General features: G+C 43.7%; 1 protein-coding gene across 1 annotated transcript in view; it reads left to right on the top strand.

Moving 5' to 3' along the window:
- Positions 1-17,635, top strand: part of RABL6 (RAB, member RAS oncogene family like 6) — a 52,553-nt gene that overhangs the window by 10,448 nt on the left and 24,470 nt on the right. Inside the window, exons 3-8 of the mRNA XM_033077189.2 lie at positions 2,633-2,680; positions 8,441-8,493; positions 9,462-9,553; positions 10,403-10,543; positions 11,556-11,661; positions 16,052-16,155. Of these exons, the coding sequence (XP_032933080.1) occupies positions 2,633-2,680; positions 8,441-8,493; positions 9,462-9,553; positions 10,403-10,543; positions 11,556-11,661; positions 16,052-16,155 (544 nt within the window). The remainder of the gene's footprint in view (positions 1-2,632; positions 2,681-8,440; positions 8,494-9,461; positions 9,554-10,402; positions 10,544-11,555; positions 11,662-16,051; positions 16,156-17,635) is intronic.

Below are 17,635 nucleotides of genomic sequence, written 5' to 3'. Positions count from 1 at the left end.
GTCAGTGGGAATCGCTCAGAAAGCCAGCACATCCTAACTGAGGGCGTGTTTGGCTCCTGGGAAGGAGGTGGAGAGCTCAGGAGCAAAGTGACAGTGCTAGGCCCTGGGTCACCCCAAGGGCTCACTTCTCTGAGCTGTTAATCCTGATGTACTGCTTCACATGGCACTTCTGGAAACAACAGGCAGCTTCCTGGGCTCCTCCTGAGCCCATGCGAAACTCAGGGAAGGCACGTATCTCCTACACTTTTGCAGCAAGCCTTGATTGTGGAAAGGCACTGGGATTGCCTCGCGAAATGCAGGGCAGGAATTGCTAGGGGGGACAGACCTCCAGCAGCTGATCTGTGTCCCAGCAACTGCAGGGGCATGGGGAGAGCTCCTGCACTGCCAGTGCCTGGGTGGGGAGCAGCTGGCTTGGCTGGGTGCCAGGAGAGTGATTCACAGGTTGGAGTTATCTATGGAAATATTTAGGGACTGAGTTACAGTAATTTCACAATTATAAGCCGCACCATTTTGACTAAAATTTTGGTCCGAACCCAAAGTGCGGCTTATATATGGACAAAGAACAAAAAGTTGCTGTTTTAGTTTGGAGGACAGGTGTCTGCTGAGAAAGGCAGGAACTTCTCTTTGAAATGGAGACTGTAAACCCCCTCCCTCCAAATTATTATAATTTTGAAATCAAGGGGCTTTCAGGCAAAGATATGGGAATTAGGAATAACAGTTTTTTACTAGGGAAATTAAAATAGAAATACAGTACTACAAAGAAACAAACCCCAAACCCTGACACAGTCAGAGTACAACCTGACACCCTGTCAGGCAGGGTGTTGGCAGCAGTCCCATTCCATGGTGGCTGCATCCTCCTGCAGTGACAGATGTGGCTCAGTTGGAGCAGTGCTCCGGTACAAGGTGCAGTTTCCCTCCGGAGATCCAGTGGTGATGTGGAGGAATCCCATTTCCCTCTGGAGTCCAGTGGAGAAAGGGGCTCCCTTAGTGTCCCAAAACCTCTGTTTTTATCTTGGTAAGAAATGTTGGGCTCTTCCCCCTGGCTGGAGCAACTTCCAATGGGATGCAGTAATTTTGTCAGTTCCACAGTGGGACTCAATGGCCATTAGCAGAAAATGACTCCCTGGAGGAAGGATGGGTTGTGAAAAGATAAAGAACAATGCCCTGCCTGGTTTCAATGGATGGCCCATTAGCAGAATATCTCCCATGGAGATAAGGATCACTGCCCCCACCCTCAACAGATGGTGATAGAATAGATACCTTTTATCACACTCTGTATTGTAACGTGTGCCTGATAATCAGGTGCAGCTTATGTATGGACAAAGAATGAAAAGTTGCTGGCACCTGGAGATGCGGCTTATACTCAGTGCATCTTATAATCGTGAAATTACTGTAATTAGTGGGGTGCAGTGGTTTGAGCAGAAGTTTTTGGGCTGCGAATGCTGTACTCTCACGTGCTTTCAGTCCTGTGAGGCACTGCCTGGGCTGACCCCCGGGAGTCTCCTGTTGATCCAGTGCCTCCTGCCCATCTGACACATGGGAAGGTAAGCAGGAATTACTGTGAGGAAAATAGAGGCTGATTTTGCTTCCTGTATAAATGTTAAAAAAGGTCTTTCTCCAGAAGCAAAGGATCAAAGTTTTCCTGTATTCATAATCTGTCTGTACAATATTTTGAAGCATTTAATTAAGCCAAGAGTGAGTTCTGTATAGAAAATGCTTCCTGGTTTAATAATAGCACTTAGATACACTCTCATGCCATCCTGTGGTGTTATTTTCTACTCTGCAGCATTGTCCTCGTATTCCAGCTTTATGTTCAGAGCTGCTCTGAAGCTTTTGCTTCAAAGCCTGTAACATTTCCAAAAAGCATCTGTTTCTTGGAACAACCTCCTAAAAATCAGACTGCTTATTTGGATTCCATGGAAACATTGAACCAGAACTGCTCAACCTTCAGACCACCTGACCATGAACTGGTTTCCTGTGCGTACCAGCAATCACTGGAGTTAGAATTCTGCATGTCTTGCTTCAGATTTTAGCAACTCAAATAAATGTCGCTGGTTATAATTTATTGATGCTGCAGCTCAATTGGAAACAAAATTGCTGGTGAGACCTTATTTTCCACAGAATGCACCTGGCTTGGAGAGAATGGGTTTCTGTAGCTGCAGGACTGTCTGCACTGACCGTCATGTTTACATGGAAATGCCATGATTGCTCTTTCTTAAATGTGTGTATTCCTTTCGCAAGTTGTATGCCTTGTTTATAAACTAGAATTTTATCTTCAAAATTAGATTTTTATGTTTTTTGAAAGGCTTTGTAAGTCTCTGTATGTTATGAAAAGAGTCTACACAAAATATTTACAACATGCTTCAAACCTGACATGAACCAGCAAGGAAATCCAGCCATCACTTTTGTGACTATTTATTAAGTTCTTTAGACAGTGTGGTTTAGTGGACATCTTGACCTTCAACAGCTCACTGCCTTCTTGTGGTTAGGTTTTCTTCTTGCACAGAACTTGCTTTTCTTTTGACGTTCCTATGCTTTGACATTCATCCATGTTGGCATTGGGTTGGGCTCTCTGAGTGGTAGTGTGTTGTACTGAAACCTTCTAACCGTTTGTGTTCTGTTGTGATTCCAGCCACTGATGACATTGTGAAAGTTGAAGTCTGGGATGTAGTGGACAAAGGTAAGATTTATAACTTTCTTTCTAATGGAGATTCATTGTTCTTTCTCAATTTTAATCAAAAACTTACATGGAATTCAGAAATACCTGCTTATTTCTGCTTTTTAAAAATCTGCATTTATTATATCACTTCCTGAAAGAATAAGGAAAGGAGAGGTGAGTCCCCCATGCTGGAACCCATTATATAGAATCTGAACTTCAGATCAAACCCAGTGTTCAGAAGCAGTTGTTCCATGTGCTTATGACAGATGAAACGGCTGCTGTGCTGTGTATTCCAGTTTTCTGAGCTTTAGAGTAAACTTCACCTTCTCTTCTTTATGGTATGTTTAGACAGGTTCTGAGTTCGTTATTGTGGTTATAAAAATTCTTGTTTTTATGAAGGCATTCTATTGTTAAATTGGTAAAACCATAGCTGCGGTGTGTAATGTATGCAGGCAAAGAATGAAAGAGCAACCAATTACTTAAATTCGCTAATGCAATATGTGTATTCCAAAACCTTTTCTAAATGCTTAGCCAAGGAAAATTTTATGATCTATAGATACATTTATAATTTGTTTTCAATTTTTGTCAGAGTATAAACTTTTGTTTTATAAAGAACAAATAAAGAGCAAAATCCCAAAACGTCTGTGAAGACACAGTCTGGATGCAGTGCAAACTGGGATGCAGTGGGATCTGTTCCTGGAAGGGGTTGGGGTCCAGATGCAAATCTCCACAGCCCATTCAGTAGCCTCAAATGCAGATGTTCTTTGGCTTCTAAGAGGCATTTAGTACCAGCCAGTCTCTTGTTTTAGTGTATTAGTATGGTCAGGAAAGCAGCTGCACAGGTGAGCAGCTCTTGCTCTGTGAGTGATGCTTCTTGTTTGGTGTCTGCCAGGTTTGTTGACCACAGTCATCAAACTCAAACTTTGATGGTTTGTCTGGTGTGCCTTTCTTATAGCCTTGACTCTCAGGCATTCCTCAGCAGAATGGCATCTCAGAGGCACCACCTGTGCAACTTACACGAAAAATTACAACAGGGAGTGGGAAAAGGAGAAATATCATTTTTCATGTTAACTGAACTGTATTCGAAATAAGGAAAAAAGAAAGACAATTAGTGGTAGCACCTCTGGTTCGAATACCGCATGGAGCATTCAGGGTTTTAAATGAAAATCTTGAGCACTTTATCTTTTTAGTGTTTTAAGCTCCAGTTTTCACAGAGTAGACAAAACCGTGCTAAGGCCAGAGTTACTACTGAAGTCAATCTGATTACAGTTTGACTTTCAGATTGTCAGATAACAAATGGAAGGCTGGAATCTGAGCAAAACATCTGTGTTCTCGCTGCCTTGCAGCTTTGGTGTGAATAGATAGACATTTAATTTGGGAATCATGTGGTTCCAGCATTTATTTCTGTGAATAGCTTCTCTGAGCAGAGTCATCTTCTCAACTAGAGACGTTTTTTTGGTGAAGGGGACGGGATGTGCTATGCGCAGATGTTGATAACAGCTCTTCTGGTCTGACTTTAATTTCTGACAGCAGAGCCTATGTTGGAAATCTTAAACGACTCTCTTCCCTTCACTTTATATTCTTTGGAAATAAAACTCATTCTGTTAAGATCTGTACTTATGGACCACAGATACGTATTTTTCTGCAATCAGTTGTGCTCAATCAGTGCAGTGTAAAAATCAGATCATCATCGTATTAATAAAATCAAATCCTTTTGTATTGCCATAGCATTGTGGATTCCTGGTAAGCATAACTTTAGGGAAATGTTCATATTAAACATCAGGAGCTTGGTCGTGTCTAACTTTCGTCCTAATGTTATGACATTTTTGTTTTCCTTCTGTATGCTTAGGACAAAAAATCCTGCTTCGTGATGCTTTGGGTGAGAGCTACACTGGACTGTAGACTTGCAGTAGTAAAGTATCCAGTGCTGCTGTAGCATAGTGCTGACAAGACCTGATCCTCATTTTTTTTTCCCTTGCCTACCAGATCCTGATTTGTGTGCATATTTAGAGTTGGGCAGAATACTGTATTTATCAGGCTAGATTTTAAACTGTCAAAAAATGCATGTTCTGAACATGCATTTCAACATAAAGTTTTCCAGGCTAAAATTATTTTGCTAGCATTTCCCCATTTTATTTTCAAAGGAAACTAGGAGGCCTCTGTTTAAATGATGTGAGAAATTGTTGAAAGTCCTGATGTGGGTTATATCTTAAGTAACAGGTACATCCATGAACTGCAGTTTTCAGCTTCAATTCTGTAAAGCAGCTTTGGGCTCTCCCCTGCCAAGCAGTGCTTCTGTTCTGCAGTCACAGGAATTACAGGAGTTGCTCCCTGGAAACTTGATGTGCATTTCCGGGCTGATGTAAATGGTGATTTTCCTGCGTGGTGTTTCTCCTGGTGCTCTCTAGAGGTGTGCTCCCTTATCCTTGCTGGTTCAGCAATGTGAATTTTCCCTCCAGAATCCACTGGGATGCAGAGGCAGCTCTGCTGGCCCTGCCTGGATGGTGACTTAGCTTGGTATTGGTTATTCAGCATCCAGATGATAATTTGGAAATGTGGGGAAAACTTAAAAGTTGTGAAGTTGATTAGTGTGGTGAGGCAGTGGGAAATGGCAGCTGTCAGACTGTGCTGCTCCTTTTGGCTTGTTCTTGGGATTTTTAAATATATTTTTATTTGGGATTCTTTTTTTAAATGTGCAGACTCCCTGGAGTCCAGACTTCCATGCTGCCTGCTCCATTCTCCTTGGGCCTGCTCAAGGAGCTGGGATCATGTTTGGAAAGCTGCCATTTGTTAAAATCTTCCCAAGATGAGCTTGCCTCCAGCCATGGATTGTATTGGATTTTGTGTGGTGTGTGTAGTAAATATCATCTCCTTTTCTGCTCTCAGAACTGACAGAGCACAGGAAGGATCTCTCTTAGCAGAAGTTGCAATCCTGGCTCATCTTTCTGGCTTATCAGCAAGTTGTGTAACTGATGCAAGTCATAAAGCTATAACAGATCCTGATGCAGAGAAGCTGCTTGAATGCAGGGGATTCAGGAACACTTGTGAATTCCTGTCTTGTTACCTCTGTCACTTTGGTTGCCACACATTTTCTGATACATGACTGAAGGCATCAAATCATATTTTTTCTGTTGCCCACAAGATAAATGCTTTCCCTTGTATTGAAGATTCCTTTCCTCCTTGCTGCATCTTTACCGCTCTGCCTCCCAGACATGTGCTGCAAGAAGAAGGAAAGATCAGAATTCATAATTCTGTTATTTTCAGATGTCCCAAGTTAGATAACACAAGGGATGCATATATTTCAGATTGTATTTTTGACTGGTGAAGGGAAGCAGCCCTCTTGCGTCATGGCCAGCATTTGTTGGCAAGCGGTTCTGAATCCTATCCTGCAGCAAAACTGGTAGTACATAATGCTGCAGAGACTCAAGTGATGATCACAATCCCAGTGTCCAGTAGGAGCTCCTCTGTAGACTCCAGGGCGCTGCTGCCAAGTGTATTTAGTGCCAGTATGCCTGTAAATGAGGAGCAGCCATTGTTCTAGGAAGAGGACTTGAGCCATTGCAGCACAAACGCCCATGTTTTCTGATTGAAACTCCTCCATTACACATCATTACAACCTCAAAATCTGGACCTCATGCATACAGTGACACAATCCTCATTGTACCCTTGCCTTTACAGGCTGAATTACATCTTTTCACTGCATAGATCTTTTCTTTGTCTGGTTCATCCTGCCGTTTGGGTTCCAAAAATAGAACCTGTGCATGAATCTGTGCACACATGCGCTTTTCAGCTCTATGATTCCTTTGAGGTGACCTCCTTTGCAGTACTGGCAAGCAGCATGCGAGAATATTACTCATTCCTTTGGATACATGCAGAAAACCATGAGCAGGGAGAGGTGTGTGGGTTGTATATTCTGTCTCAAAGCATTGACTGTAAATGTGCCCAGGTTAGACAGACACCTTGATTACTCAGGATGGGAGGAATGATGGAGAGTATTTGTGGTTGCTTGGGCTTCTCTTTTAATACCTGGAAATTTAGGTCATGCCAAGCATAATTTAGCAGTGACTGCAGAAATAGTGGTGTTTGGATATTCAGAGAAGCTGCGCAAGTGTCACTGACTTGAAATTAATGGAAGTGGGAGAAGACATGCATGGCTTAGACATCCCGCACCTTTGGCTGCATGGGGAAGAATCAGAGCCCATAGTTGGATCCCTCAGGGAAACATTGCCCAAATGAGGAGGGATCAGGATTAATATTTCTGTTACTTTCAGATGTCAGCAGTAAGATGACATGAGTGGGGCAAACATTTTGCAGTGATGAACAGAATTACTGACCAGAATCACCTGCTGTGACCTGCAACATTAAATAAATTTTCTAAATAGCTGTATTTTCTTATTATTTATCCTTGAGCGGTGTGCAGGAAAAACAAACCCTGTTTCACTTGCAGCATCTGGCAGAACCCTGAATTCCACGTGTGATTCAGCAGAGTTAAGAGCTGGTGGAAGCTATTTAGGTCCTCAGTGTTACAGAGTCTTTTACAGAGTCAGTGGGAGGGTTTTTGCAGGTGCATCTGAGCTGCCAGCACCTTCTGTTTTCAGCAACACAGGAAATTTCTAGAAGTGATGAGAAGGAATTCCGAGACTGTACCAGTATAATTTAGTTAACTATAGATAATTAGACTAGGAAAATACACAAGTTATTTCAGAAGTACAGTTCTTAACTGCTGTGACTAACATCTGAGAGATACTTGGTATCTGTCAAACATAACTCCTGATCTTGCAGGGTTATTCTTTGTGCAGTGCTTATCATTGATAAAATTCTGAAAACTCAGAACATTCAGTTTGAACAAGAGGCCAGGCTTTTTCATGGTGTGTCCACACTAAACCTCTTTGGCAGTAGGTAACAGAAGATGTTGGGACTCCTGGCAATCCTTAGAGCCAAGTGTCTACACCAGAAAATCATGTCAGCTGATGGCCATGATATAGCCATCTGATAATCATAAGTACAGATACACCTCTCTGCTGAAACTACTGGGCTATAAGATTTGGAAACACAATTAGTGTGTAATTGATTTGACACAAAGTTTTCAGGGAGGCTGAAGTTTAAAAACACTCCTTTTCTGGGGTGCCGAGTTAAATTCCAGTGGTACTTTAAAATGTCAGAAAATGCTTCCCTAAGATGTAAGGAAAGAGAGAAGCTTCAGGGACTGCCCTTTAACTGCCTTAGAGGAAGCAGATGAGTTGGAGAGAAACCTCTATATTCCTGCAGGTGGGACCATGGCTGTGGGGCTGCAGGACCAGTCTCTAGTGTGGTTATCTAGTGTCTTCTACAAATGTTAGGCATGTTGCTTCTTGCACTTTTCTGGGAGCCTAATCAGAGTTGTACCTGCTCCCTGGCTTATTTTTGTGTGCTTTGGGTGGTGCTTCTGGAGGATTTCTTTTCTGCAGCTTCATTAGAGATGGCCAGACCTGACCCTCTGGCTCAGGCCTTTGGAGCACATGTAGGCTGTCTCTCCATCTCCACAGCTGATTTCCCACAGTTTATCTGATTTCTCTTGGATTTCTTATTGCGTAAGTTCTGTCTTTGGATTGCTTTACTGTTCGTTTTTGAATAGACTAGCTGGGATTCTTCAGCAAGGCATGCCTATCCTACCCCTCCTCATCCCCCAGGCTTACAGTAGAAGTAGGATCTGTGTTCAAACTGCTGTGCACCTGTCCAGACCCATCCTCCAGTTCTTTGCCCAGTGTAATGCTTTTTATGTTTTTTACAATTCTTTTTAAGGAAAGTGCAAAAAACGAGGAGATGGTTTGAAACTGGAGAATGACCCTCAGGAGGTGAGTCATCTAGAATTCAGAGGTCTGAGGCATCTTGTCTGCCTTTGGTCCGTGGGGAGCAAGTTCTATATTTGTTCCTGCTCTCAGTCCAGCCTGGCAGGTGGGTGGGGGACAGTAGGATCCCTGATGCTCTTCATTCTTTGCTCTGTGCACTTCAGCCCTCTGGAACTCCTTGTGCTCCTGCCCTCACTGCAACTTCTCTGCTGCTTTCCATTCTGTCACTGGGAATGATGGTAACCCAGATGTTTGCTCAGCAGCTTTGCACCTGTCTGCCCATGGCAGAGGCAGAAACTCCTTTTGTCAGGACCTTCTTGTGGGACCTGAAGAAATTACTTGATGCCCTGCTCTGGCTGTTCCACAGAGCTGGGCTGTTGTAGTCTTAACTGGTGCCTATCGGCTCAGGCTCAGATGAGGAGAATTTTCCTCAAAATATTCTCCCATGGAAAAAGCCTATATGAGAACAGTTACCACAGCTGCTTCTTCCTTTGCAAATGGAGGTGCGTTTTCCACTCCTGGGAAATGAGTGAGAATTGCTCCAGGGACACCAAATTCCAACAGGAGCCATGGAGACTGAGCTGGCACCGGTACTATCTAGACTCAGTAGCATGTGGAGTCCAAATGATGAAAAGCCAATCAGGTACTAATCCCATCTACCCTCCATGGAAGAAACTGCCTTTTGGACACCAGAAGCATTAGGAGTAGAGCCAATGTCTGGGTCAGGAAAAAGATGGAATGGGAGCTGTGTACTCTGTCCTCCCCTATGTGGTTCACATCCTGTTTCTATGGGAAATGGAAGCTGGGAACCACCAAGTACCGTATTTCAATAATAATAGTGTGAAATCCACACGTACTCCTTACATTGGTTGTCACTTTAGGAACTTGGCCCATCAGTACTGTATCCCTTGTGTTCTGTATCAGCCTGAAGTTTAATCCAGTTATTTACTGTTTCTTTGCTTTTATTTCTGCAGGCAGAATCAGAAATGGCTCTGGATGCAGAGTTCTTGGATGTCTATAAGAACTGCAACGGTGTAGTGATGATGTTTGACATCACCAAGCAGTGGTAAGAGACCTTTACTGGCACCATGTGATTCCCCCTTATTCAGGCAAAACAAGTGACTTCCAGATTTCCAGATTCCCATTTAGATTTGGAAGCTGACAACCAAATAACAAGTGTAAGCAAGCTTGTATCCTTTAAAATAAAAGCTTTATCTTGTAACATGGCTTTTAGTACACTCCTCTCCTGGGCTTGTTCCAAACAAGCAATGTCCCAGTGGGTTGTGTGCTGCAGTTGCTGATATGCTACTGGTTTAGGCTTAATAATTAGTGCTATCACAGGTGCAAAGAGCATGTTGCAAACCTACTTCCCAGAACACAAGGGAAAGGAGGATGCTAGTGAGAAATTCCAAAGAAACTGGTATTAGTAAGGATTATTTAGAGGCCCAAGCTGAATTAATCTGCAGAAGTAATGAACTGTTGATTTTGCACATCTGAGGAAGGTGAGAGATATAAGGAAACTAGAGTGGAAAGAGGAGGGGGTGAGAGCTCCTGCTTTATGTTTAGGCTGGTGATGTTCAGGTTTGGTGTGGGTCAGTGAGCCTGTAGATAGCTGAAAGGAGGAAATGCGTTCCTTCTGCTGACCCCACACCATTTTGCAGGACTGAGATTTCCTGTAGGAGATATGAGGGTTCTGGTGAATTATCGAGCTTTTAAAATTGTTTTTGAATAAAGAATCACCTAAACATATTGAGGGTTAGTGTATTTCTCTGGTGGCATAAAGAAGCTACAGACTTGGAAGGATTTTGGAAAAAAAATTCTTGTTTTGTTTTTTTTTTCTTTGTGATTTGTGCATGAAACTGCTAACAGAAGGATGTTCCCACTCATCTACCTCTCTCTCTCCCCTCTGGTGAAGGACATTTAACTATATTCTGAGGGAGCTTCCTAAAGTGCCGACCCACGTTCCAGTGTGCGTGCTTGGGAATTACCGGGACATGGGGGAGCACCGCGTCATCCTGCCCAGTGACGTGCGGGACCTCATTGACAACCTGAACAGGTGAGAGGTCACAGAGCAGGGCAGCAGCTGCTCCCTGCCATCACCCATCAGCAGCTGTCTTACTGCTGCATTTCACATCCATGTCACGTGCATCCTGTATCCTGTGCCTGCCTTGGGCTCTCAGGGTACTCTGTGTCTCACAAGCAGCATCTGCTGACACCATGGGCCCTTTGATCTGAAGCACATAGTTTACCGTGCTCTTGGAAACAAAGAGTGCTTGGCAGCATGTGCCTTTCAGAAGTGCTGTTCCCAACAAGTTGTCTTCTTTCTGATTAGTCCTTCTCATGTGAGAGAATCCTCTTCCCGTGGCACAGCTGTTCTCTGCTGCAAGTGATTGAGCTACACGAGGGCCAACCAGTCAGTTTTGTCCTTGCTCTGCCTCTGAGCATTCCGCACACAGCACTTGGAGGGCACAGCCAAGTCACACGTCCCTCGCCAACCAGACAAGCATTTCCCTTAAGGACAGATCTGAGGTGCTCTGTTATGTGGTATAAAACAGTATTTGTTGGTCACGATTCAGTAGGTTGTACCTTTTTATGTAGTTTTAGGTTTTATGGTACTTTTTTCGTTTTCCTCATGTCTTGCTTGTTTATGCCTGTGTCAGGCACAGAGAAACAGTGTCAATTTTTAAGACTTTATCCATGATGAAATTGTTTCTTGACAATTTAATTTCTGTATATGATATTTGTCAGTCCAGTTGTGGTTTTAAAATGAAAACCTTCACTGTGAAATGAATAGCTTGTAAAGCTGTGAATCCTCAGTTTAGGAAACCAACATCCCAGTGTCCTGACAGAGTATTGACACAGGAAGGCACATGACACTGTCACACACCAGCAGCCACTATCTGCTACCCTTCAGTGTGAATTTTGGCTGTACACAAAATAATGAGTCCAAGCAGAATGACCCCCTGGGCTACTTTTGAGGGTGGAGGGCTGTAGGGTGGCTTGTGGTGTGTAACTCAGTCCTATGCAGGCTGTGCTGGGTACAGTGTTCTCCTCTCTGCTTGGCACAGGCCTCCCGGCTCCTCCTATTTCCGCTATGCTGAGTCTTCCATGAAGAACAGCTTTGGCCTCAAGTACTTGCACAAGTTCTTCAACATCCCCTTCTTGCAGCTGCAGGTAAGGCAGGGATGTTATCCTGATGTGCTGGGTGTATGGGATAGATTGGATTTGTTTCTTCTCTAAGGCAGGAATATGGTATTTGGGGTTTCATGTACTGTTATAGATTCTTGTTTTCATTAGAGTTGGTATAACAAAATTATGTCAGAACATTGGTGCCTGTGACTGACTTAAACATGTCTCTGGTTGCAAGAGGTCAGCTGTGCTGAGTTCCCAATGCTGACCTCTGAAGAAAGGCTCCATTTTCACTAGCATGAAAATGGCATCCAATGGTGCAGTTACCAAGTCAAAAATGTGAAATACATCTGTTAAACTTTGGACTTCAAATCTGTTCAGTTAAAACTCAGATGAAAAGAGATTTGGCCATTATCTGAGTAGCTCAGAAGCCGCAGTTTGCTGAAAGTCTTTGCCCTAATGGTAAAGGGCATTAAGTATGAGATCCATGTGCTTGGATCCTGTTCACATGGATCCAATCTCCTATTTCCTTCATATCTGAGGATTCTTGAGAGGGCTGAGGGAAGGGCAAAGGCTACAAAGGGTGTGGGGCCTCATGTGTGGGCCTTTAGAAGATTGGCTTTTGGGGTGATCCTTGGGCATCAATAGCTTATGCTTTTTGAGGGCACGTAGGATGTTGTGTCTTTGTTTTCTATTTGATGGGAAAAACCCAGGCACCAGCAATTGAAGTGTCTGTGTGTATCACGCAGACATATCTCTCACCAACAATTGAACTGTGTGTATTTTTATATAAATAATCCCCAGTGAAATGCCAGTTCAGAAGGAGCTGAGATAAGTGGATGTTACAGGGTCCTCAGGCTGCAGAGCAGAAAGAACCAGAATAAGAGAATTGAATGTATAAAACCACAGTGAAACAAATCAAGCAGTCTTTTGAGGAGAAGCTTGTAGAAATCTGAGCTATAAATCCAGCCTGCTGCTCAGTGGAGAAGATTGAAATCTGCCAGCATGTTGCTGGTGAAATGTTTATGACACTGCACATTTGGAGGCTTTTGGTTGCTTCCACACAGGTTTTGAGGCTTTACTTGATGTCAAATTTCACCCAACATGGGCTGCACTTGTGCCACAGGTTTATGGGCAGTGCCTCATGCTGCTCCACAGTAGCACTTCGCTGCTGCTCTTAGGTACTCACGGGAACCTTGTGTTGGAGTGCACAGGGACTGGAGCTGGCCCTGTTCAATATCCAGTGCAGCATGAGCTAAAATTTGTGGAAAAATCACATCTAGACTTAATCCTGAAGGTTCTTCTTATCCCTTCAGAGATCCTTGACAGTACCAGGCTCCAGGAAAGGAGTTTTTGCCCTTGGAGGAGAGCAGGGTTAAAGGAAAGGGATACTGCCTGATGTGAAATGCACATAGGATTTAATCAGCCTCAGAGGTTTCTGTGTCCCTCAGCCTGCCCTCCACAGCTTTCCAGGGCAGAGTGGTCCAGCTGTGTCCAAGGTTCCAGGCTGTCCCTCAGCATGGTTGGGGTCAGTGTGTGGTTTTCAGTGGCACATTCCTGTGCTCAGTTTACAGTCATGCATCTTCCATGGAGAAAGCAGAGGCTGGAATCAATACCCCAGGTACAGAGCACATTCTCCCTGTCAGCCTGAGCTCTTCAGCTATTTATCAGTTCCTTTACAGGGGCAGGATTGGCAAACCCAAGGATGCAGTTTAGCTGTAGGTATTGCCGGTGGCCCACAAATGGGATCAGGTCACCCAGGCCGACAGATGCTGAGCTGGAAGGAGGCAGGATTCTGCAGACAGCTGAAATTGCCTTTTCCCAGGAAGCCTTTGCAAGTGGCTTTCAGCCAAAGCACTGGTCTCTAGGACATGATTTATTCCCTTCTTTTGGGTCATTGTAAAAAATAAGCTGTTTCTTTAATATTTTAATAACCAGAATGGTAAAATAGAATATATTTTTGAAGTATTTGTAAGTTTGTTAGTAGTGATGAATTTGTACAAAACTGATTGCATCTCTCTCTTTATTAAATATATATTCTTGATTTATTGTGATCTGTGAAAATTGAAATAAATAAAACTGGTGTATGTCTCAGTGCCAGAGTGTAAGGCAAGGCACACCACTTGTTTAATAGACAAGTCTAATTAAAGTCATTATCAAAGAGCCTAAGGTAAGCACCGGAGAGCAGTAGCCCTTCTGTCTCTGTTTGTTCAGCTAATTTGCTCAGCATGTATTTCACCTTAGGAAACTGGGGACAAAGAAGCAGCAGACTTGCCCTTTTCTGTCTGATTTTTGCTTATACTGCATGGATAATATAAAGTGATATCTACTACTTTCTAGTTCTTGATTTTCTTGAATTCTAAAATCTAGAATTTGAATTCTAAAGTCCTTATTAGTACTTCTGATTAGCATAGTAACTTTAAATATAAATAGCATATTTTGCTGAATCTTTCTTGTTTGTAAAGGACAATAAAGAAATTGGCATTAAGTAATGACTTTGTAATTCCATGCATACATGTTAATTAAAGTCAGGTTTCCATCTGCGGAGAGCACTTGAATATGATGAATAAAAATTGCTCAGCAAAGAAAATGGGATTGCTACAAGCTCTTAACACAATAACAAAGGTAAACATGAAGACTCTATACGCCTCAGAAGCAGTAAATTAGCTTAAATGATCACAGAATCCCTTTAATTTCAAAAAGGGCTATGTCTTCCAGTAAATTAAGGTTATGAACTGTGATGAATCACGTAGTCTTACAGTACAACATAAAAAATATTTAAGCATTTTTTGCTGATTTCAGTCATAGTAGAATTTGATATAAATCAGTTGCTTCACGGAGGGCTCAGGCTGTGCTGTGACCGCTCCCTGGAACACAGCACTTGGTGTGGTTTGTGTGAGCCAGATGGGTTAATTGCTCTTCAAACCTGTGCAGTGTCTTGGTAGTTTCAAAGTTGTCTCATCTATGAAACCATAATGCCAGCAGCATGTGCATGTAGAGACTGAACACCATCACTTCATGCAAATGTTTATCTTCTCAGATAGATTTTATTCTGGGAATTATGTAATAGATTTCTTTTTGGACATTTAATCTGATGGGATCTTTCTGCAGTGAGTTCAAGTGTTGTCAGGTAATTAAGAATTCACCATGGTTATTAATGCTAGCCTTCAAAAATATTTGTCAGAGCAAAACTGAAATGTACTTGGAGGATAAGGCAGTTATCAAAGCAAAAACCTTGGCGATTTGGAGGAAGTCTGGGTTTTCTCCTGCATGTCCTCCTGCCTAGGCAGGGATGCAGCCTGTGGCACCACAGACCTGCTAATGGGGACTGTGCAGGGCTGGGAGTCACCAGCCCAACTCAGCATAAACTGGCCCTATTCCTGTGCCACCCAGTGCATAGGCAGTAGGAGAGCGAGGATTGATGCCCTCAGGCAACGAACATCTTGGCTTTTGACTCCAGAATTCAGGAGGTGAGCTGATTGGCATGGTCAGTGCTCAGCTGTGTGCCAGCCAGCTGTGCCTGAGCAGAGGGGATGGGGCTGTGGGGCAGGATTTGCACCATTGGCAGCTCTACTCTTGTCTAGGGGATCTGAAATGATGTTTCTGCAGGAGTGGATGCTGTGCCAGCCCTGTAGGGCCGCAGCCCTTGAGGGAGCTGCCTGTGCCTGTGGTTATTGATCTCTCCTTGCTGCCCTCTGAATGTTGGGAGGAGGGAGTCTGTTAAGCCCGCCCTTCCCTTCAGCTGAGGTTTTTGTTTGAGTTCTCTGGGAAATGTGGAAAAGGAAGGACTGAGTGGGGCAGTACTGGGTTACATTAGTGCAGTCAACTCGCTTTATTGTCCATTGGAAATGGGCTAGGGTGTCTTTCCCCCTCTGTGGAGCAGCAGTTGGAGGCAGAGGGGCAAGGTCTTCTGAAATGTCAGTTGGCAGGTTGTGCTCCCTCATCTACCCTGACAGCAAAAAAAAAATTATTATTGGGGCAAGGTCTTCTGAAATGTCAGTTGGCAGGTTGTGCTCCCTCATCTACCCTGACAGCAAAAAAAAAATTATTATTGGGAGGCTTTGCATCAGCTGGGTACTGCTGCCAGAGAGGCTGATTTAGCACAGAGAAAATCAAAGGCCTGAGTGAATGGGTTGCACAGCTGATCTCTGCAGGAGCTAAATCCATTCTCCACATGTAACTGGTACTGTGGTGTCTGAAGTAACACATTATTGATTTATGGCTGAGAACAACTCACAGAACAAGGTGCTTCTTACACACAAGACTTTATGGATTATCTACTTTTTATGCTCTGTATTTAAATGGACACCATGATCAGGGCCAGAGCTACTGTTGGACATGTTGCTGTGGTACAGTGGTGACATAGGATCTCAGTGCACAGAGATCTATTACAGTGACCCTTCTGCTCAGATCTAGCTTGTTTTCCTTTCTTCAGAGGGAGACGTTGCTACGGCAGCTGGAGACAAATCAGCTGGACATTGATGCAACTCTGGAGGAGCTGTCACTGCAGCAAGAGACTGAAGACCAAAACTACGAACTGTATGTTACTGGGCTGTTTTTTCTAACTGCTTTGGGTATACATGAATGTTGGGCAGCCCCAACATTGGCCGTGTTGAATGGTCTAGCAAGTAACATTTAGGGATCCTTTGGATAAAATGTTACTTTTGAATGGCATCACCTGAAGTAAAGCATGCACCTGGGGATCTCTGTGAAACAGTCTGGTTCCTGCAGCACATGATTGAGGAGGGAAGGGCAGGGCAGGTGGGGCTGAGCAGCACGCCTGGAGCCAGCACATGCTGAAATAGATAAAGTGCAGGAAGGAGATACTTTCCATCTCTCAGCTACTGAACACACAAGTTGTTTCCTCTCCTGGCTGTTGCACTCCTGTGTATTGTGTGTCTTATGAAAGCAGAATGTAATAGCAACAACGCAGCTGTCTTCTGTTCCCTTTGAGCACTTCTGAACTCGTCAATGTGTTTTTTGATTGAAATAGTGGCTGGTTCCTCTGCCCTATATCTGTTCTGTGCCCTGGCTCTGTTCTTGGCTGCTTGTAATGGTGTTTGCCAGCTTTAGCCCCACAAAGCCAGTATACCTGTAGCACAGTGAACAGGGATCCACGTTCTATGAATTCCCATCACAAGGCCTTTATTGCAGTGGTGTGCAAGCCAGAAAAGTCAGCCTCAGAATGTATTGAAAAAAGATTATTTACAGGCAGCTTTGTTTAGATATTGGAATCAATGATTATGAAATATTCATGCGCAGGCTTTTGGACAAACATTTTTCAGACCAAGTTTCAAGTTCCATAACCTTGTTCGGCACATTTTCCTTGGAGAGCATTGAAATACCCCAGTTCACACACAGCAGTGTTGTTTCCAAAGCATTCACCTCGTTCTCCTCCTGAGGTACTAGTTAGTCACCTCATACCTTCAGCACTTCTCTTGATGTCCCTACTCAAAAGACTGAGCTGCGTGGGTTGTGCTGTAAGATGGTTTTCCATACGTTTGTTTGTACTGCTTCAGTAATGGCAGGATACTTAATAGAATCAGGAGTTGGCAGAGCTATTAAAAAGCACAAGACCTTGCTGCTTTGTCACCTCTTGCCCTTCCAGCAGCTTTAGCATGTGTTTGGTCTCCATATGTGTCACTTCAGCTCACAAATTCAGCAGCTAAACAGGTTGGATGGGGCTCAGAGCAGCCTGGTCCAGTGAAAGGTGTCCCTGCCTGTGACAGGGGCATGGAATGAGATGAGCTTTAAGGTCCTGTCCAACCCAAACTAGTCTGAGATTCTGTGACAGTGAAATCTGTCTTTGCTATATCTACCTCAGGGTTAGTCTGTCTGGGGCTGACTCTGAGAAGAGATGTTAGATCTTAAAATAGCAGCAGTGTGGTAGCAGTGGAGGGGTGGCCAGACCTCCTAGCTCCAGCAACAGATATTAGACTTGATCATCCCACCCACTGTGGTGACCACACTGCCCTGCTGGGAGGCTGTTGGCACTGTCAGGCTGCAGACTAGCTTAACA

The sequence above is a fragment of the Catharus ustulatus genome, chromosome 21 (assembly GCF_009819885.2).
Source record: "Catharus ustulatus isolate bCatUst1 chromosome 21, bCatUst1.pri.v2, whole genome shotgun sequence".
Classification (NCBI taxonomy): Eukaryota; Metazoa; Chordata; class Aves; order Passeriformes; family Turdidae; genus Catharus; species Catharus ustulatus.
The sequence above is the reverse complement of the archived record's forward strand: the minus strand, read 5'-3'. Positions and strand labels throughout refer to the sequence as shown.